Source organism: Hibiscus syriacus, unplaced genomic scaffold, assembly GCF_006381635.1.
Source record: "Hibiscus syriacus cultivar Baekdansim isolate YM2019G1 unplaced genomic scaffold, ASM638163v2 tig00002655_pilon, whole genome shotgun sequence".
NCBI classification, from domain to species: domain Eukaryota; kingdom Viridiplantae; phylum Streptophyta; class Magnoliopsida; order Malvales; family Malvaceae; genus Hibiscus; species Hibiscus syriacus.
Window position 1 is genome coordinate 583,018 of NW_024061938.1, and position 21,889 is coordinate 604,906.

General features: G+C 32.6%; 2 protein-coding genes across 2 annotated transcripts; both read right to left on the reverse strand.

The window, feature by feature from the left end:
- Positions 1-6,775: 6,775 nt before the first annotated feature.
- On the reverse strand, positions 6,776-7,886 carry LOC120148100. Its single transcript, XM_039161292.1, has 3 exons — positions 7,772-7,886; positions 7,165-7,522; positions 6,776-6,991 (listed from the first exon to the last, which is right to left on the reverse strand). The coding sequence occupies exons 1-3, from the start codon at positions 7,846-7,848 to the stop codon at positions 6,776-6,778; spliced, it is 651 nt and encodes a 216-aa protein (XP_039017223.1). The 5' UTR covers positions 7,849-7,886.
- A 3,139-nt stretch (positions 7,887-11,025) lies between these two features.
- Positions 11,026-19,954, reverse strand: LOC120148429 (serine/threonine protein phosphatase 2A regulatory subunit B''beta-like). Its single transcript, XM_039161558.1, has 13 exons — positions 19,545-19,954; positions 18,385-18,627; positions 18,149-18,254; positions 17,969-18,068; positions 17,554-17,659; positions 17,362-17,452; positions 13,647-13,788; positions 13,392-13,539; positions 13,090-13,199; positions 12,505-12,661; positions 11,986-12,111; positions 11,726-11,876; positions 11,026-11,465 (listed from the first exon to the last, which is right to left on the reverse strand). Exons 1-12 carry the CDS (start codon positions 19,692-19,694, stop codon positions 11,736-11,738), a joined length of 1,620 nt encoding a protein of 539 aa, XP_039017489.1. The 5' UTR covers positions 19,695-19,954; the 3' UTR covers positions 11,026-11,465; positions 11,726-11,735.
- Between the last annotated feature and the right edge of the window lie 1,935 nt (positions 19,955-21,889).

Consider the following 21,889-nt stretch of genomic DNA (forward strand, 5'->3'; position numbering starts at 1 on the left):
TAGTCATCATGTTAACATGTAGCTCAAACGGTTGCCATTTATTAATGGAAAATGATAAGTTTGAAACAAATTAATAGTTGAATGAACATTTTGTAACTTTTAATAGACGAGACACTTAACAAATTAGCATCCTATAACCGATGAGTCATTTTGTAACCTTATAGTTGATGGACTATTTGTATATTTTATCCTATAAAATTTATAGTATTAAAATGATTAAATTAATAAAATTAGAGGACAAAAATTATTTTGCCAGTTCTAAAATTATAACCATCTATAAATTTAGAAGGCTGATATATTAAAAAAAAACTCTTGTACTATTTTTGTAGTTATATAAGCCCCTAATCTATATTTTTATCCATAAAATCTCTTATTTAGCCATTGAAACTATTGAGAATAACTTACTTTTGCTTATTTAGTAAATATGAAAATTGATTTTTTAACTTGATAGTTTAAGTATTTTAATCATATGCATTTTAAGATACTTTTTAATCATTAAAAATATGACAGGTGTAAAAGTAAAAATAAATTAAGGGCTTTTATGAGTATAAATAATAGATTAGGGGCTTATTTAACTACAAAAAAATAAGGGTTTGTTTATATAAGATGTGAATTCAAGGGCCCTTTCAGTATATTAGCCAATTTTAAAAATTATATGCTCTTAAATAAGAAATATTCTTAAAAATAAACCAACTTGTGAAATGAATATTTTATTTAAAAAAAACATTTCAGGAGATAAATTGTTACTTAAAAAATGGAGCATATATTTTAAGACTTAATTTAAAAATACTTGTATAAACTGTATTATTTTTTATTTTATGTATTTGAATTTTTATTTTTATTAAAGTAGATATTTAATTTTTTTTATATTTTGATATCTAAATTATTTTTTCAAGGTATTTATTTAATGTATATTAATTGTTTTATCTAGGTACTTAAAATATCTTTTAATTAAATTTAGGTATTTTGATGAAAATATTATATACTTTAGGTAAATATTTTGGCAAAAAAATTAAGTATCTGAATTAAAAAAAATAAATACTTTAGGTATCTATTTGGATAAAAAAAATACATTAATTACTTAGATAAAAAAAATAAGCCCGTTTTTTAACAAGACTAAATTGTTTAGGGGTAAACTATACATTTAACACCTAAACTATTATTTTTGTTTCGTTTTGTTATCTAATTTTTTTTCAGAATCATACCTAGCGTTTAGTTTAAGTTTCATTTTGGTACTTGTCGTTAAAAATTTAACGGTGATGTTGACGTGAGCATAAGCTAATGCCACATAATCATTGAAAAAATAAAAAAAATGCTACATGAACATCTCTATTAATTTTTCAAAGGTGATATATTAAATTAAAACTTAAACTAAACATTAGTTATAGTTTTGAAAAAAAAGTTTAGGTGCCAAAATGGTACAAAAGTAATAATTAAGGTACTAAACATGTAGTTTATTCAATTATTTGTTATCGTCTTACATAGAAGGGTTAACTATTGGATTGGTCATTTACCTTTTATATTTGTACATTTTTTCTCATCAAATTAAAAAAAAAGTTAAGTTTTGATCACTTACTTTATCAATTTATTAAATTTCAGTCACTTACATTATCAATTGTTATAATTTGGTCACTGGGATGTTAACTCCTGTTAACTTGATGATGTGGCACATAAGTCAAAAGGGGTTAACTTTTAATTTGACCCCTAAACTTTAGATGAAGTATCATTTTGACCCTAAACTTTAGATAAAGCATCAATTTAACCCATGAATTCAATCAAAATCTCTCGTCATCGTTCGTCACTCACCATCATTGTTACCGACCACCATCAGTCACTATTGTCGGTGATCGTTAGACCCTAAGTTTATAGTTCACTCAATTTTTGCCTCATGAAAGTGAATCTGGTATCCATTTCACCAAAAATTACCTCTAATTCAATAAATATAGCATAGAACTATTTGATTCCTTTAAAATTAAATCATACTAATAAACGTATCATATATACTCCATACAACTAAATCTATATCATGATCAAATCCATAAAGTTTTTGCTATTAATATTGATATGTTATAATTTTTCTATGTATATAATATTAATTATATATTTTTTAATATTTATAAATATTAAAGATGTAACAAAATTTAATATTATATATTTCTTAATGTATGGATGTTAGATAATTGTGTATTATTTAAATTTTAATTTGTATTTAAAGAAATGGTTATTAATTAAAAATCAAATAAAAAATTATGATTATATAAATTTTATGAATTATTATTTATAATTTGATTTTACTATGTTTTATAATATTTATAATATTAAAATGAATTAATACAAAATAAAAGTTAACTTTTGGAAATGATGATGAAAGTTCAATCTAATTCTTTTTTTTTCTTTTTTCTTTTTGGATTAATTTGGGGTAAGTACAAGGTAGTATCTGTTCAAAGATAATTGTCAACCACATTGATCACTCGTACCCCTAACATTGATTTGTTCAAAGGTAGTATCTAGAAGTTAATCTAATTCTAATATAAAGTAAACTAATTCATAATCATAAAATAATGTATTTGATAGTTGTATGGGTAAAATAGTGAGATTAATTTTTGTAACTATTTGAATCAAATCTTATCAAAAAATTGAGAACTTTTCATTGACAATATCTAATAAAGTATATAATGCAAATATATAAAAGAGTAGCATGAACCAAGAGACCTCGGTGGTAAAGGAATTGTTGTTGTTTCTTGAGGTATTGGGTTAAAGCACCATGAATGTCAAAGGTATGAGCGTTCAATGTCAAATGTTTGAAATTTATCTTTAAACACATACTACTTTGTACTTACACCAAATTAATCAAAAAATATATATAAAATAGTCTGAAAGATATTGTTAGTTTAAAGATTATAAAATTCATAAAATAATTTTATAATTTATAAATATTAAAAACTTATAATTACTATTATAAATACAACAAAATTATAACAATATTACATATGAAAAGTATGAATTTGATCATGATATAGATTTAATATTTTATTTTTTTATTTTAAAAGAATATTAATGATGATTTATTTTAAAAGGAAGTCGAAAGGTTATATACTAAATTTCTTGAGTTCAAAACATTTTATGATGAAACAAATATTGGATTCATGCTCATGAGGCATAAAAGGAGTGACCTTAAAATTTTGAGGTCCAACGATCATCGACAATAGTAGCCGAAGATGATCGACGATGATGGTGGTGAGTGGCAGCCGATGATTGGGGTTCTAGTCAAATTCAGGGGGTCAAATTGATATTTAATCTAAACTTTAGAGGTCAAAATAATATTTCAGCTAAAGTTCAAGGTCAAATTAGTATTCTACCAAAAGTTCATAAGTCAAATTAAAAATTAGCCTCTTTTGAATAACATGGCATGTCATCAAACTAATAAGAGTTAACGACTTAGTGACTAAAATATAATGATCAATAATGTAAGTGATCAAAATTTAATAAATCGATAACGTAAGTGACCAAAACTTATATGTCTTAAATTTAGTGAATAAAAGTGTACAAACATGAAAAGAATTTGATAAATTCCATAGTTTACCCTACAATTGATCATCGAACTATTTTTTTTTAAAGTCAAATTATGTAGGTGGTGACATTTGAACATTAATTCTGTAACTATCTAAATTTTTCGAGTCGATAATATAATTTTGTCTCAAGTTATTGAATAATCGATTTAAATATGAATAGTTTGATTCATTATGTAAGATTTGAGCCTAATCAAGTAAGAATCATATCTAATTACTTTTGAAGATGATCACTTTAAATTAGAAGTCACATAATACAGATAAAAAAATACAGTTTTTCTCATGAAAGAAATCAAATTAGATTTCTCCTTCAATGTTTGAGAGAAAATGTGGGATTTAGGGGACGTTAGTTTAGAGTAATTAAGAGCATTTGGGTGAGAAAAGTTATCTTTATCATCCTTAGGGACATTATTTGTTCATTTTTTATTACATATTTTTTTAATAACTATGTTTTTATGGTACGTTTTCCTCTGTCTTTATGGTATGTTTTCATTCATTTGGACGTTGTTTTTGTTTATCTTTTTCTCAGGGTTGGATTTGGCAGCCTTAATGACTGATCAAGATGGTGCTTATTTGTTACAATGTTGATCTTTCATGCTTTGGATCATCATATTTGATTTAGATACACAAATTGCGTTCGTAGATCATTTTCTCACGTTGTTTAACTTTAATTTACAATTTGTAGATGGTCTTTCAGTAGCTTCATCCACTTTTGTGGTTCGTTTACATATGCAATCAAATTTGTTCGTATCTATCTTTTGTTTGAATTTTATTGTTAAGTTTTAAATTTTTTTCCTTGTATGGTCTCTGTATGATATGAAGTGACTAGTTTCTTGTGTCAATAATTATAATAAAAAATTTTATTTATTTATTTAATTTACAATTATGTTTGTAAACTTCTATTATAATTTTAGATATTTTCTATTATTAATAAAATTAGCGATTTTTATAAAAAAAAATTATTTTTCAACAAAAGCTACAATAATAACAATGAACCTTCATGCCTTCTTATTTTACTAATAAAAGGTCTAAAACTATGGTTCATTAGTTAATTACTATGATGAAGACTTAAAATTTGTCCCACGGGACAACAAATATTATATTTATTGTGATTTAATGCAACAACCAAATCATTTAATTAATTTCAATTATTGCAAAACACATATGATAATCATCAAAATCTTTGTTGAGAATCAAGTTTTTAACATTCTTCATTTATACAATTACATTTTAAATATAATATTTAACAAATTCGATATTTAAATTTAGTGTTGAGTGTGACCCGTGATCTAAATAGTAATTGTGGTTGTATTTTTGATCACAATGTATTTATCACGGTAGTGAATATATCAAAATGCATTGTGTTTATCATTGTATTTTTAATTGTCACAATGGACCGTTGGATTCTGTTCTTTAATTTTTACAGTAATGGAATAATAACGGAAATAACGACTCACTATTGATGCATTGGTCGTTACCTGTTAAATTGTAGCCTCGATCGATCGTTATTGGTGTGATTTCGTCTCACGCTATTATTTTTGACAGCAAACAATTTTATATAACGTCGTTATCATTATATAATGACTGCTATTCCATTACCGCTATTTAAATCATGTGTGGACCATAGAGGTTGAGGTCCATGTTGGCTTTCTTTGCTTAACACTATCATGATTTTCCCCTTAAAACTGTCACTGGTCCACCCCATTTTCCCCATGTGAGCTGTGATTTCCCACATAAAACCCATCCCCAAAAAAAAAAACACCATAACTTATGGCCATGGATACACTAGCAGTCTCATTGAGACAAATTTGATGTAACTTGGACTAGGGTTTTCCTCAAAATATATGAACACTTAGGTTAGTCAAGGTTATAATAATGATGATATGATGTTTTGCGATCAAATTAATAGGGTGTTGGGGTGATAAGGAGGATGGATTGAGAGGACGAATGGAAACAATCGTTTCAAGATTTTCATCTTTTCTGAAACTTTATAAATTCGTCGTCATAAAATTTTTAAAATTTGTCCCATATATATATATACATACATGATGACAAGCTAATTTTGATGTCCACATGCAAATTGTTAGTCCCAATTGGGAAAATCATTTCACTACTCTTTATTATATGGTTAATTTGTTTAGGGTAAAGTACAAAAAAGATCACTTAACAATGTTTAAATAATTTTTTTGATCGTTAAACTTTCAAAAATTATAAAATGGTCATTAAATTTATTATAATAATTGTAAAAATCTAATAAATTTAATGATCGTTTAGTAACCATTCGATAAAATTAATGACCATAATGTGACTTTTGAAAGTTCAATGATCAAAACAACCATTTGAATATATTTCAGTGACCTCAAGTGTACTTCATCCAATTGTTTAAAAGCCTTCAACTATTTCACTTTTCTTAAATATGTCAGTCCTTTGGTTTTGCCTAAATAAACCGATATTTCAAATCAAAAGGTTAGAGGCTTATTTGGGTATAAGTTAAAGGTTAAGGACTTATTGGACTTAATTTTGGATTAGTAAAAGTATAGGGACTTAAATAATAAGATGGTAAAGTTCGGGGGGTTTCTATTATTTTACCATTATTTATTTATTGAGGCAAAGCTATTGCACCAAGGACAGTTGACATAAGCAAGAAATTCTAATCAGAATATATCAGAAAATCTTGCAATTAACATTTAAATTTGATTTCACTTGTATAGACTCCTTCAAATGTGAAGAGTTGCTTGTAAAGGCAAGAGAACATATAAATTGACCAAAAGTGTTACCTCATCATTTATGGAAATATTCACGTGCGACAGTCTTAATATACGCTTAAAAAAAGCATTATCAATTTTGTTATTATTTAAATAATAAAATCGGTAAAAAAATTTCGGAAACATTATTATTTCTACCGATTTTGTTATTATTGGGCGCTTTATCATTTTGTTATTTTTTCTACCAATTTTGTTATTATTGGGCACTTTTACCGAAAATGTTAAAAAATTGATATTTTAGATAAAAATAATAATATTTTAAATAATTTTTATCGATTTTATTATTTAAATAATAATAAAAACTGGTAGCGTCTTATTTTAGTTTTATATTAAAGTGTCCCACCGTATAATTTTCCCATCATTCAAGAGCTCAAAAAGTAGTTTCTTTGATGACTGATCCATCCCATGGAGTAATAAATGATGGCATTGCCAAGTGGAGGGTCAATATTTCCGAGCAAACAACTCACAGGTGATCGTATCTTCTGTGCACGCAGCGGATCTTCCGGCACCTAGGACTGGAACAAGATTGAAGATAGGTTTCCCGTCGACTTTGGCACCGCCATTCATCTGATCAAGTTCCTTGAATGCGTCCTCGAACAAGCTCGATATTGTCTCCAATGGCACATGGAGATTTTGTGGGATGTAGAGTCTCAAAATCTAGAAAAAAGAATGGAGGAAATAGACGTGAGGAACTCCAGGAACCAATAATCAAAATCTAGCATTATGAAGATTTCCTGGTGAAAATCATTTTCCTAACCACAGTTCAACAGGATACAACTCTATTACAATCAATGTTGAAGGAAATTTTGGCACTTGCTTAAGAAACTTACCATGGTATCTTTCCAGGAGAAACCATTTTCAATAGCAGTTTTGTCAAGAAGATAGATGCAAAATCTAGATATTCTTTTCATTTGGTTCTCCGTGAGAGAATTCTGGTGATTGCTGTTGCTCCGATCGGCATTCATAGAATCAGAACAAATCTTCATTGCCACTACACTTGTGATAGTCAAAGCCATTGAACATATCTTTCCGTGAATGACACATTTCTGAATACATGAATCGTGCCAATCTGCAGGTTGAAAACCGAAAGAACTTGGTGCCACGGTGCTAGAAAGTTCACAGGAGGTTTCTTCGGGTGTTTCTGCAGTCTCCGGGACATAAAGAATCGGCTTTACTTCTACAAGTGCTCTGCAATATCAGAAACCAAAGATGATGAACAGCCCTTCTGTTGGATGCAGCACATACTATTACTTCGTCGATTACTCATCGAGTACGAAAAGCAAACACAAATTCAAGGTGAAAACTTCCTTCTCAGCATACTTATTATTCATTGAAAAAGTTCAGAGTAAGTGTGGATCGTTTACCTTTTTGGAAGTATAAAAATGTTTCAAAAAGGAACCTTCCCTGATTGATGCCAATTGCCATTATTAGAAGTACCTGACTATAAGGTCCAATGCAACTTGGTGCCCAACATGAAATACTTTGAACATGCAAAACTCTTTTGCTCTGATCATTGGCAACTAGAACTTCAATATACACTCTCCCTAAACCTGCTTGAACTAACGGCAGTTCGATAGTACTTCGTGACTGAACACCAAAAGGGCATTCGTCTTGGGTGATAAATCTCACGTATGTCTCATTTGCCCGAGTGAACTGATCCATGTCAGAAATGTAGAGATGGATATAAAGCACACGCTCCCAACCGAAACCACAGCCTGCAAGTTGCAACTCGATTTGCCTAAGGATCAGCTTCAGATCTTCCTGCAAATCTATCAAACAAAAGGTAATTGAAAACAGAATGTAGTGTTGTATTTGGAAACAATGGTTAAATAGAGGGAAACAATATGTTTCATGGAATGATAACAGCAAATCTGAAAAGGTCTTTTCTTTTTTGTACCTGCTGACTGTCCTGATGGATCTTGCAACCAACAACACATAGAAAATGTATTATTGTTTTCTGTTTTAGAGAGGTGAAGGTTATAACTTGAAACTTCAATCAAGTCGCTAACTTCAGGAACAGGCCAGAGAAACAACCATTATGCCTTCATCACCCGGTGTCTTTCGGTAGCTAAGTTTCTTGGAGAAGCAACGATTGATCTTGTTTCCACAAATATGCCAGAGAAACAAGCCCTAATCTTGAACAAACACTTTTTAGTCATAGCCTTTGATAATCTGCTGCAATTGCACCAGAAGAAACTGCTGTGACAGAAGGTATCTGCTTCTTAACTTCATTTAACAAAATAAACATATCTTCGACTTCATCACCCGGTGTCTTTTGGTAGCTAAGTTTCTGGTGCCTACAATAGTCGCCAAAAGCTTCAGAAAAGAAATTGCGTATAATGTATCCACCAAGATGGAAGGGAATATGCTTGGCTGAAAACTAACTGGTCCAAGAAGCAGCCTATCGGGAGATCATTTTTACCAAACATAAAGTAAATTTCTTCATGATATGCCTATTAAAAGTAGATTAACAAATTCTCTATGTTGTATCCCAACCATTACACAGTGAAAGAAAAATGTATGACTTGCCTAGAAGCATCATAATCGGTACAATCTGGCAACCAAATCATAATTTAGCTTCTAACATTTTTTTTTGTCAAAATAACTCTTTTGGATGGAAATCGTTAATTGGTGACGTGGTATTTATATATATATGCTTAATTAGTGATGCGGTGGATACAACATTTTCACTTTACGTGAAGTGACACATATCATGTCATCAATTAAACATATGTGAAAATATCACATCAACAACATATGTCAACCATTAGTCAACTAACGATTTTCATTCAATAGGGACTATTTTGATAAAATTTGAAACGTTAGAGTTAAAATACTCCAAAAACCGAATATGGAGAAAATAACCATTTATACAGACAGGTTAATTTTATCATTATGTCGTTAAAAAAATATAAATCTCCATGCATCTGATATAAGTTGTAATGGTTGGGTGCAGTTAAATAATAGTATTATTCTAGTTTGTAAGGGAACCCTTTTTCAGATATAGAATGGTTGGTGTTTGAAAGTCATGCTTATAGTCTCTTGCTCTGCTTATTTACTCATTTCGTGGATGGTGTTAGTTTTAAGTTAGCTTTTTCTAATGGATTTGGTAAATTTAATTGGTCAACTTGTTCATGTAATCTTCTGTTTGTGCATGCTAAATGCTTAAAAGGATTAAGCGAAATGCTAAGCTAAACAATACTAAAACTAGGGACATGGATGAGCAAGGGCGGATGCATTAAGTCTCTACTATCTTACCTTCCTCTTACCCCATTGCATATGGGAATAAGAGTCAGCTAAAATTACTTTAGAAAAATGATTAAATTTTATTTAATGTGTTAAGGGAAAAAATATTAAAAAAAATTGTATACCCATTATTTTTAAGTAAAGAATATTAAAATTGTGTACCTCATTCTTAAATTTTTAGATATACTACTGTTGATGAGAGAATCATACAACATTCAATTCGAGCAGCGAAAATAAACAAAATATACAAGAACGGACGCAGAATTTTATGTCAGAAGATGAACTTTAAAATTTTAGAAAATGACGAACTTACAAAATTCTAAGATGACGAAAATAGATCATCAATCGAACACATTATTCAAGTCTAGAATGAATGAGATTAGTGTCATTAGAAAGAAATTAGCTACATATGTGCACACTTCAACTAAGCCTGGAGTGAAGTCGAGGTTACAGACATTATTCTCGTCGACATAAAATAAGCCCATGTTTCTCACCTTTAACCAGTGATTCTTTTCTTTGAGTCGGGTTTGAATTTAAGGTGAAAAATACTTAACCCAACCCTAAAATATATAATTTTACCTTATATATTTAAATATAATTACAATAATACCCCTCTATATATTATTTTTCATTTAAATCACTATTATTATTGAATAAAAATCATAGTTTTTTTATTTCGGATTAAGTCGAGTCGGATCAGGTTTTTAAGATATAAATTGGGTCAGGTTCAGGTCGGGTGGAATCTTGTTTTGATCAGGTCGGATCGAATCTCAAGTGGAGAATTCCTTGTTCTCAGATCGGGAAGACCAAAAACCCGACCCAACCCGTCACATACCCATCCCTTTTTCTATCAACCAAAAAATCCTCTAGATTGGTAATCATTTGATCAATAAAAATATTTCATCAATAAAATTTTATACATGCATATTTTCTTTCACCCACATACTCTGCATGACAATCTAATTAAGTTTGATTTCAATTTGAGTTTAAAAAAATTAAAAAATAAATAAATATAAATACTACACATAAACCCTAAAACATGATCACCTTTCGCCAACAAATGTTTCTACAAAGATTACCTTTCCCAACTGATTTTGGTAGATGATTACATGGTGCATCTAACAACATGCTACAACATATTTAAACACGATTAACGTATTTAAATACGATTACCGCAACACATGTTGAACACACATTGTATTCGTATCCGAATAATCGAATACTAAATTTTTTGAATATAGCTACCTTCCCTTCCATCCCAGGAGAAATTTTGTTCAATGATTATACATACTCTAGCACGTCCACATGATAATCCCCTCCTCTTTGTTACTTTCAAACCAAACCAGCTTACAACAGATATGCAAATTTAGTTTTCCACATAAATGCTACAACATTCATCCATAAGAACTAAAATCAATTGCTAGATAATCAAACCAAGACTCTTACATGATTAGAGAACTAACGCGACAATCCTACACTTAAACCATACCACTAAAATTACTACTAAATGAACCAACCTGGACCCCAGAGAGGAAAATATGAACTTAGATCGTATCCTAGAAATCAAGAAACAAAAGGATATTAAAATGTTCTGAGCTTTCTTATACCTGGATTTCGATTACAGTCTCCCAGAAAAACTCGTTCGTATGAAAAATTGTTTAGATAAAGCTGGCTCCAATGGCATGATTCATCTTGTTTTTTTTTTTTTTTCAAATAATGCATTCAAAGGCCTGGAAATCCTTCACTGGTGCATCAAGTGTATGTCCCAGAAGGACAAGCCCGAAATTTTCCTCCAATGAGTTCCAATGTATCTTCCTCGTCCATCAAGGCAACATTCTCTTTCCGGTGCCCAACATAGAAGCATGTTGAGCTCTTCTCTGAGCACCTGTAGAGATATAACAGATAATGAGAAAAAAAAAGTAGTGAACAGACATTTGCAGTTAAGTTTTCAAGATCTTGGTTGCTCGATTATAAATGTTTTGCAGTCATTTAGCTTTGATTCTTTGATTTGGTGCACTTGTAAAATAGCCGGTGCACAACTGCACACATGCATTGGGCACTACATTTTTTTATGTGATCTAATTTTCTTTTCCTTTTTCTTTTCGGTCAAAGCCATAACAACACAACGTGAACTGACAAGCTTACCTTATTCAACTTAGAAGGGAGCCTCAAGTGATTCATCCCAAACTTCTGCACTTCCATTAGAGGCCTCTTCGACATCATCTTCCATTGAAAGCCTAATATATTCTCTATGTGCAAATCGGTCCCACTCTGTCAATGTAGGGTTCTCACGCTCCTGTTTGTTCCGATATAAACAATGCTGTTATCCAAAACTTGCATAGAAATATGATGGTTTACAATTCCCGGTAGCGGTAATATTAAAGGAGCTAAAGTATCACATTTACCTGACGAATGAGGAATGGATCACGAGTCTCAAAGGCCATGAATTTGTTAAGATTAAAAAGGATGTTGAAAACACTTCCCGAAAGTTTAGAACCTTTCAGGTCACGCAATGTGACATACCTCTCATCCTGCAAATGAGAAAGCTTTGGTAGCTGAACATGTAAAACAATCTATCTTCATTTGCAGTGTGTAGGAAGGAGAATTCAATGAACACTCAGGACCTAAAAGCCCAAACCAACATATGGTAAAAGCAGTTCACAGTATAATTAGCTCATTAGATCACACTAAATGATCTTATTACGAAGCAGCCATGAGTTACCTACTTCCGGAGGAGCACGAGAAGAGATTAAACTCAATTTGCCAGAAACTTACCCTTATAAAAACAGAAATCTCTAAGTTTGAAATTACAAGCAGATCTTAGCACAACATAGTATTCTGATTCATTTTCCGTGAGCACACTCCAATAGGCACCATATTGAACAGACAAGAAAATAAAAAGAGTGCAAGATAAGATGACGAACCTCCGGTTTAATCATGTCAATTATTTGACATAAGATGTCCTCAAAGAGCACGGGCTCCTGTCCCATGCATTCCATTCGATGCAACTGCTCCTCATAAAAGAATTGCATTTCGTTACGTGTTAGAATCCCATTGCCATCCAAATCTATACAGTTGAACCTAGAAAAGGAAAAAACCACGTTAGAAAAACTAGCCAATAATAATAAATACTTGGAACTCCAATCTTATTTTGATCGTCCAAAAGCTCCACCCCTTCAAAACACGCTGCTTTTTTCTCACCCTCAGACAGCAGCAGCAGAAAATTATGGCATAATTATACAGATGCTAATGAATCATTTACATCAGTTTTTCTTTAAGCAAGATTCCCAATCAGTAGCTTCTGACAATATTTTCAGAATTTTAGGTGAGGAATGCAAAAAAAAAATGTTATTTCAAATATTTTGGGGGCTTGTTCAAACAAGTGAATTTATACAATAAGAAGAGGTATATTTACTTCCATCACTAAGAAGGTAAACTTCATATTGATAATCCGTGAACAAAATCCAACATAATACCCTTGACTCAACAGAGAAAGAGCACAAACATACCAGTACTCAAGACTAGGCTCAGATGACTTGTCCTCCTCTGCAAGGATAAAGTAAACAAAATCTTCATACCCCATCTTTCCTTCAATATTACTGGTAAACTTTCTTGGAACCTAAGATAGGATGGAAGCAATAACATGAGTGAAAGTTCCAAACTTGTGAATAAATTAAATCAATCAATGACACAGAAAAAGTGATAGAAAAGGAAAGTGGAATAGACAAAGTTCAATTAAATGAAAAGCTTCTTCTGCATATAGAATGTAGTTTGGACCAAGGAACAAAAATGGCATCTGACTCAGACAAACCTGAGAAAATATCCTATCAACAATCCGGTAGGTAAGCGCGTGGTTACCATATCTGATAAGGTTCTCGTTGTCAATCAAGAAATCATGATCCGTATCCAGCTCCCAAAACTTGCAGTATATCACGTAAAAGTGCTCATATGAAAAGTACCTGTACATATAGTATAGAAGAAGAGAGAGATTGAAATTTGAAAATACAATGTATTGGGGATGCATCAAAAAGCAATTATATAAACTTATTCCAAGCCAAGTCCCTACCTCAAAACTTTATTAATGTCCTCTTCCTCATCTGCATGTAGCATCGCATCAATCAAGTTTCCACGTTTCAACTCCCTAAGAGTAAGGTGACCATTCTGAGATCTATTTATGTAGTAATATATTCTGTATATTACAGTTTCAGCTGGCCATGTGAAACAAAAGTTATGTTAACAAGTAACATCAGACAAAATGTGCAACATATTTGGCAGTAATAGAGGCAATCTAGACTTGCAAATAATTGAAAAACACAGTAGTAGTAGTTTATGCTAGTTGTTTGAGCGACAGTAAACAGCCTATACAATGGGTGAGAGCCCGGAATGTTAAGACAGATATTCTTTAAGCTGTAATGCATGACTTGGTGTAAGATAGTTTAGTTTCAGTCACAATATACACAATATATTTCCATGTAAACCCTCTCATATGCACGTTAAATTGTCAATAATCAGTCCCAAATATAATCAGAAAAATATATGGTTACTCAGGAATCTCGATTAAACTAAGAAAAGGATGAATTATTAGAACTTATGCAAATTCATCATCTTAAACCTACACATTTTATAAAATGGAAGCATAGCCATTGAAACTAAAGATTAGGACTGATGAGAACTACACCGCCGGAGGTAAGAATAACAAAAGCAGCACCTGAAGCTTCTCTCTAACCAAGGTGTTTTTCAAATTTCAAATATCCACGACCCAGGCGTCTTAGAAATTTTTTCTCCCCTCCGACATCCATCTGTTGTCCTCCGCTGCCGTCCGCCACCCGCCGTCGCCGTCAGACACCGTGCCGGCCGCCACGTCCGGTTGCTGTTGAACACCAAAACTTCCTGGTTTTTCGTCTCGACGCCAACATCCCGAATCTAGGCATCATTACGCCAGGGTGAGTCTACAACTCAGTGGATCTTGGACGGGGCCCTTCTACTAGTAGCTATTGGCGACGCATCTTCTTCTCCATCGAAGGTGTGAACTTTCACAGCAGTAAAGCCTTGCGGAAGCTCCCGCTTCTTCTTGGTTCAAGGCATTTTTGCTTTCTTCCATCATTTCATCTTTTCCATCGCCGTCCGTCGACGTTCATCATCGCCATCTGCCTCACGCCGTCCACTGTCGCCCGCCGCCTCACTCCGTCATCAGTTCACCGCCGTTTTTCCTCAGGAGGATCGTCGCCCCACTCTGATTCTTTTGTCGAGACTAGATTTTCAAGAAGGTCTTTTATTCGGCGTTGTTCTAAAAGCCTTGGTTTTCCGATTCACGCCGAAGTTCATCACCAATACATCTTCTTTCCACTGGGCTCGTCGTATTCTCGCGCTGATGGGCTCTATTCATCAACTCCACCCTTCTTTCTTCGCCGGCAATCACAGCCTTCACTTTCGCCGGGCGCGCAACTTGGATAGTTTCGTCCAGTCTCTGGTTTTTTAACTTCATAAATTATTCTTCATGTCAAGTGATGGAATCCCCCCTTCTCTCCAGCAGAGTTCTGCGATCCAAACTCCTTAATCCTCTGCGGCTGCACTTTCTCCGCCATCACACCCTCCTCATCAAGACGAGGTTCGTACTATCTTCATTATGGGTCTGCATGTTGATGTTAAAGAGAGAGAGCTGCAGAATCTTCTGAGATGGCTTCCAGGTTTTGAAGATTCTCAATTGAGTTTTAAGGGAGAAAAGCCTAAGGGTTTTGCTCTCTTCTCAATTGCAGAATTTGCAGTTGCTGCTAAGGATGCCCTTCAGAGAATGGTTTTTGATTCTAAGTTGAAGTCCCTTTTGCACATTGAGATGGCAAGGAAGAATCTTGTTAAAAGAGGTATTATTACTGATTCTGATGTTTCTGTCAAATATGGACGTTTTACTGTTCCTCCAGTACTGTCATCGCCAAATCCAGCTTGTGTAGCTTCTCCTAGTATTCATGTGCCTGTTAAAACTGGGTGTTGTGACGAAAAGTCTGTTGTAGATGGTTTCCTCGAGGGAACCAGGGAATCTACCACAAAGGAGTACAGTATTGACAAGTCTGGATGTTACTCATTATTTGTTGAAAATCTGTCTGAGAAGATCCATTGGAAGAGGTTTTGATCTTTATTTTGCTCCCATGGTCGAGTGCTCGATGCTTTTATTCCAAATAAATGAAATGCAAAAGGAGTTCGCTTCGGTTTCATTCACTTCGCTTCAATCCAAGAAGCAAGGAGAGCAACCTCTATAATGAATGGCTCTTTTATCGACGGCAGCAAAATTGGTGTTTCTTTCGCTAAATTCAAACCTCGTCGTTCCTATTGGAGAAAGTCTTCTACTGGTGTTCTCCACAAGTCCGGGATGGAAGATGATTCGAGGAAAAATCATTTTAAAGTTGAAGGTGTTATAGATGATGAAAAACTTCAGGTGTTGAGCAATTGTCTAGTGAGGTGGTGCAAAAACTTTATTAAAATCGGTCACCTCGCTAAACAAATGCATGCAAAGGGCCTCACTGGCTTCTCCTTAATGAGAGCTGCTGGAAATGCGGTATTAATGATTTTCGAAGACTCTGCTTCATTGAGAAGTGTGAAGAACGAGAAATCAGATACTCTCGCAGAGTGGTTCTCCTTAGTCGAAGCTTGGTCAGAGAGTTTGGTATTGAATTGTCGCCGAGTATGGTTAGTTTGCGAGGGTGTTCCGTTTCACGCATGGAATTGGGATACTTTCAAGAACATTGCTGATAGTTGGGGTCAATTACTAGCAATTGATGAAAGCTGTCAGTCTCCATCATCCTTTGATCGGGCAAAAATTCAAGTCCTCGCAAAGGCAGGCGCAAGAATTGATGCAACGTTGGAATTGAAGGTTGGTGACACCTCCTTCAAGATCATGGTGCATGAGATAGAGCCTTCATTCAAACCAAGCTCTTGGGCTCCTGAAGAAGACGAATCTCTCTAGATCTCGTCTTTCTATTTGTGGTTTGATTTAGTTTATATGGTTGCAGGTGTTGCTTTTCTTTTGTTGTATGTTTTGTTGCGTTGTTTTAATCCTTTTGTTGGAGGTGTAATTAGAGATAAGGTGATTAGTCTGTGACTTTGGATGAGGTTATATGAGGCTAAGGATTTTGTTGTAATGGTGTATTTCACCATAGGAGGTTATTACGTGTAATCTTTTGTATTGGGTATTATTATTAATAAACTTTGAGGTACTCTTTTCTTCCTTCCAATGTTCGTTAACATACTTCTTAGTATGTGAACGAATACGAAGGGAGTTTTTAATGAGACCTCCAACTTCTATCAAAAGAACTACACCGCCAATCTTTCTTACTAAAGATAAGTGACCAGCATGATAAACAAGAATATGAATCCTGTTTTCTATGCACCTTATTCCTCCATCAAGATTAGTGCAAATTTCAACACTAGCTCATCAAAGAACAAGTTTGCATTCCTACTTTAATAATATGCTATATCCATTTTATTAATAGTTTTTAACATAGCATTATAAACGATCAAACATATTATAAACAAAACTACTACATCAATGAACCAGGGTGAACTGCATTCGTAGAAATTCCCACAAAAATAGATGCATTTACAGGATTTGCAAGTTCAGATCATAGTGGTTCCAGCATTTAGTGTAGGAGTTAGTTTGGAAACAATTCATACAAAGTTCAAATACCTTAGATATTGTAAAAGGAGGGGGACATATAGAAAAGGTGAAAGAGCACCCAAAAATAAAAATAAAATGAGAGAACAGACAAAGGTATCAACCAAAAACAAACCGTATCTTTCCTGAAACTCAGGTGTACTCTGTAAGAATTCCAACCCTGGATGAGTAGCCAATAGTTCACGGAGCACAGGTTTGAAGTCATCCTATCAAATTCGTAAGTACGGAAGAAATTAAGTTTAAACATATACCATTAGACTATCAACAAATAATGTTGTTGTTTAAGCACTTGAAAATGTATAAAGACCTGAGTGAGGTATTTGAGCTCTGGTTGCTTTAATATTGTATATACTTGGGTTGCCATATCCATGGTCAGCATGTTGCCATTGACCCAATAATCAATAAATGCATCTCTGCAAGCAGTTTAGAGAAAAATATCAGTAAAAGCTACAATACAAAAAGGAAGAAAATGATATTACAGCTGAAAAGCAATTACAAGGAGAAGCGATGCCAAATTAGGAGTCAGATTCTAAAATAACATTTTCATCTATTTATCACTGTTAGTAACAATTTTATATTTAGAACACAGTACTCTTAAAAGGCTCAATGGGGAGAGCACCAAATTCTCATAATTTTCAAATAAATATCTTAGCAGTTAAAAGAATATGATGCATCTGAGATATAAATATAGCTTTTCCACTTCTATGAACAAGAAACTATACCTTGTAACCACACCAGTGCTATTAACATCAATTTTTCTGAAAAGTGATGGAGAGAAAAATGAAGGCAGCTTGCAGATTTCTTTGGTAACTAGTTTGAATTCTGAAATGTATAGAAAGTAAAAAATGAATATAAGACAAGTTCCAGAAATATATGTTAAAGCACACATGCATTTATCTTACCAAGCAGCTGCAGCCCATCCGGATGCCCATAGAAGAACTGATTGATTCGAAACATGCATTGTTCTTTTAGATCATTTAGAGGCGGACGGCCATTTTTGAAGTAAAACTGGAGGTGTTCTCAAATACAAATGTAACAAGTTAAAGCTGATTTCGGAATAGAAAGGAAAATACAGCAGAAAACACAACCAAGAAACCGAGAAAAGAAAACTATAATATCAAATAAACAAGATCCAAACCTGAGGTATGAACTCTTTCACAGGCTCGCTAACTACTTTCAGTGGAGACCCTAAGTTTGAAGGACCAGCCCTTTGTTTTGTTATACGAGGGGAACCAGATGCGCTTCTTGGTGAAAGGGGAGGAGCACTGCCAGCAGGAAACAAGGAAGGTAGAGCATTGCTTATTGATGTACTTCCAGAGGAAACATTTCCAGGAACATTCAAGGGATTACATGCCTTGGCATCATTAACCAATGACGTCACCTAGCAAAGTAAAAAATTAAACAAAAGTCAACTCCACCCCTAGGCTCAGAGGACATTTTAATAAATCACATTGATTCAAATATTTTGCTTCAAAGACAGGTTAACATTCCACATATAAATACAAAAGAGACTATTGGCATTCTCTCATTCAAGAATATACAAAAAAAAAAACTACTCTAGAATAGTGTTACAACTGTTAAGCCTCCAACATATAATCAATTTGCACATAGCATTACTGAACAAAGATATATGAAAAATCAACAATCGGAGGTCAAATATCCCTTTCACGTCAATTTAATCCACTAAATTACCTAATTCTACAATTGGAAATTAGAATTTGAAAAATTGGACTTGGATTTCGTTTGCTATGTAAATGATAAGAATGAAATGCATATATTGTGGATATACAATTAAGATTCAATATAATATATAGATGAAAAATACAAAAATATGGATTGATCAAACCCAAAAATAAATTAGTAATTCCAAAGTCATTATTGTATAGACGTTTAACAAATCCATAGATTGGAGAAATTATCATCAATGTTACATTTCTAAGTATTTTATTATAGTTCTAAAAAATGTATTTTATTACCCAATTTACAATATCTTTGAAATCCAAATTCTAAGATCAAGTTCCCAAAAGCTACCAATATTTATTCTTTAAAAAGGTCTACATAAATATCTACAATGAACTAAATAAACCATGAAAAGGCAATAACGATCAAATATAGTTTAATTATCATACGCTTAAATTAAATTTCTTTTTTTTAAATATTTTACCATCAAATAATCGAGCAAGGAACTGACTAGAAACACGCAAAGGCAATAACGATTAATCATTTTCAATTCAAGATATAAAGAAAACAAAACAAATCAAACACCAAGAGGATTCGAAAGTAGAAAAGCAAAAGTACCAGCTTGTAAGCATCGGGAAGAGAAAGCCACTGTTCGAAAAGCTTTTGCGTGAATTCGGGATTGGACTTGAGAACAAACGGAGACATCTCCTGGAGCTGCAATAGCTCCGGATCCAAACGCGCTATATCTCCAGCAGCAACTGCCTCCATTTTCTTTTCTTCGCATAACCAAACACAGTTAAAACAAAGTCTCCACACAGATCAAATGTAATGAGCTTTAAAAAGATAAAACCAACATATCTGAGCTCAGAAACTTATTTATAGTAAGTAATTGAAAATGTGAATGAGGAAGTTCGATTTTGAGCTGGGAAACAATTGAAAACCCTAGATCTCCATGGAAACAGGGAAACCGAAGTAGACGATTTTTCTTATTTTTTGGTTTTTTGTTTTTTTGACGTTATCAAGTGAGTGATTTGGGACGAAACAAAGTGATTTACAATTAAAAAGAAAAATCAAGACGTAGATAGATCGGGTAAGAAATTAGAAGTTTTGGAGTGACATCCGAGAAGAAAAACAAGAGCACAATCTTGATTTCTTTATTACTCGAAAGAAAAAGAGTACTGATTTTCTTGAGAAAAATTAAAGGATTAAACTACATATTCAGTACCTAAACTATTACTTTTATTCTATTTTAGTATTTAAATTGGCTAAAACTTCACATTTTTTCTCATTTAGGTACCTAAACAATTTTTCGATCAATTTACACATTTAACGTTATACATGTTATCATTTTAAGTGTTTTAATCGTAATGACCGTTATCAAAGTATGTTAAATGACATATGTTACATTTATAGAATTTTAAAAATTTTATTTAAAATAAAAAACTTAAAATTTTATTTTTATAAAAACCCTAAAATTATAAAAATGATAAAAAAAAACCCCAAAAAATCTAAAATCTCTAATTTCAATCCCTTTCCTTCGTTGACCTCCACCAACATTGCCGGCGAAAACCCCTTATTCCAACCCCGAACATTGTTGTTGAAATGAAAAATCTTAATACTTAGATCCCTACATATTAAAACTCAAATTTCAAACTGCTTGTTTGTGTTCATATGCGGGAATAAGGGTTCATACAAGAGGTTAGGGCTATAATCGTGAGCTATTTGAGATCAACTCGATCAAGGCTCGATTCGACTAGGCTCGTTTATACCCCTACAAGAGGTTTAGACGGGGGAATGACGCCAACGCCGTCCCTGCTGCATTCACATTATGTTTTTCAATTTGTAGTTCAAGTTGCGGGGAGAGGGAAAAAGACGCATGGGTGGGTGGGGGACGGGGGGAGGGGGTGCGCAGGTTGGTGGACGGGGGACATTTAGACTTTTTAAATGATTCTTTATAAAAATAATATTTTTATTTTAAAAATAAGAAACAACTTTTTAAAAAATATAAATGCGACACGTGTTATTTAATAGATTTTTTTAACGGTCGTTACGGCCGAGTCACTTAAAATGATAACGTTTGTAACGTTAAACACTTAGATTGATCGAAAAAATATTTTAGACATCTAAATGAGAAAAAGTGTATAATTTGAACACTTATTTTTATATAAAGCTTCTTAAAAACCGTACATGACGTTTAGTTTAGGTTTTAATTTGATACCTCGCCGTTGGAAAATTAATAGAACTGTCGACATGAAATTTTTTATTTTTTTAATGATGATGTAGTATTATCTTATGGTGACACGTTAACATCACTATTAAATTTTTAACGGCAAGATATTGAAATAAAACATAAACTAAATGTTATGGATAGTTTTGAAAAAAATAAAGATTGCATACCAAAATTGAATAAAAATACTAGTTTAGGTGTTAAACGTTTATTCTACCCAAAAATAAACTAAAATAAAAGTAAGCTTAACGTTTTATAACACAACTATCACTTTTATTCTATTTTAGTCACCCTATTTTTTTTAGTTTCAAATCTATCTAACGTTACGTCTTAGTTTTATTTTAGTCATCTACAATTAAAAAATTGACGGTGGTGTTAATATGTCATCATAAGGTAATATCACGATATCATTTTAAAAAATTTCATGTCAATAATTTTGTTATTTTTTTAACAACGGTGACCAAAATGAAATCAAAATATAACGTTAGGGATGATTTTAAAAAATAATTAGGTGACTAAAATGAAATAAATGTAATAATAGAAGTATTAAACGTGTAGTTTATTCTTAAAATAATTAAGGTGATCCACATGGCCATGTGGTGAACGACACCTCTTCAAGGATCAGGCTCTTTTGAGCAATCTCACCCAATAAATCTTGGTCTGTAATAATTTTTCAAAGCTTAATTATATTTGATGTACTCAATTTTTTTAAAAAGGGTAAAATACACAAATGGCC

Bases quoted from the DNA above. Each gene is read 5' to 3' on its own strand.
- LOC120148100 (XM_039161292.1), bottom strand. From the start codon at position 7,848: ATGATCAGAGCAAAAGAGTTTTGCATGTTCAAAGTATTTCATGTTGGG. The intron at 7,523-7,771 runs GTACTTCTAATA...CTGATATTGCAG, and splicing joins GCATTGGACCTTATAGTCAG to AGCACTTGTAGAAGTAAAGC. The intron at 6,992-7,164 runs GTAAGTTTCTTA...TCTTTTTTCTAG, and splicing joins TCTCCTGGAAAGATACCATG to ATTTTGAGACTCTACATCCC.
- LOC120148429 (XM_039161558.1), bottom strand. From the start codon at position 19,694: ATGGAGGCAGTTGCTGCTGGAGATATAGCGCGTTTGGATCCGGAGCTA. The intron at 17,453-17,553 runs GTCTTTATACAT...CGAATTTGATAG, and splicing joins AGCTCAAATACCTCACTCAG to GATGACTTCAAACCTGTGCT. The intron at 11,877-11,985 runs GTAAATGTGATA...CGGAACAAACAG, and splicing joins ATCCATTCCTCATTCGTCAG to GAGCGTGAGAACCCTACATT.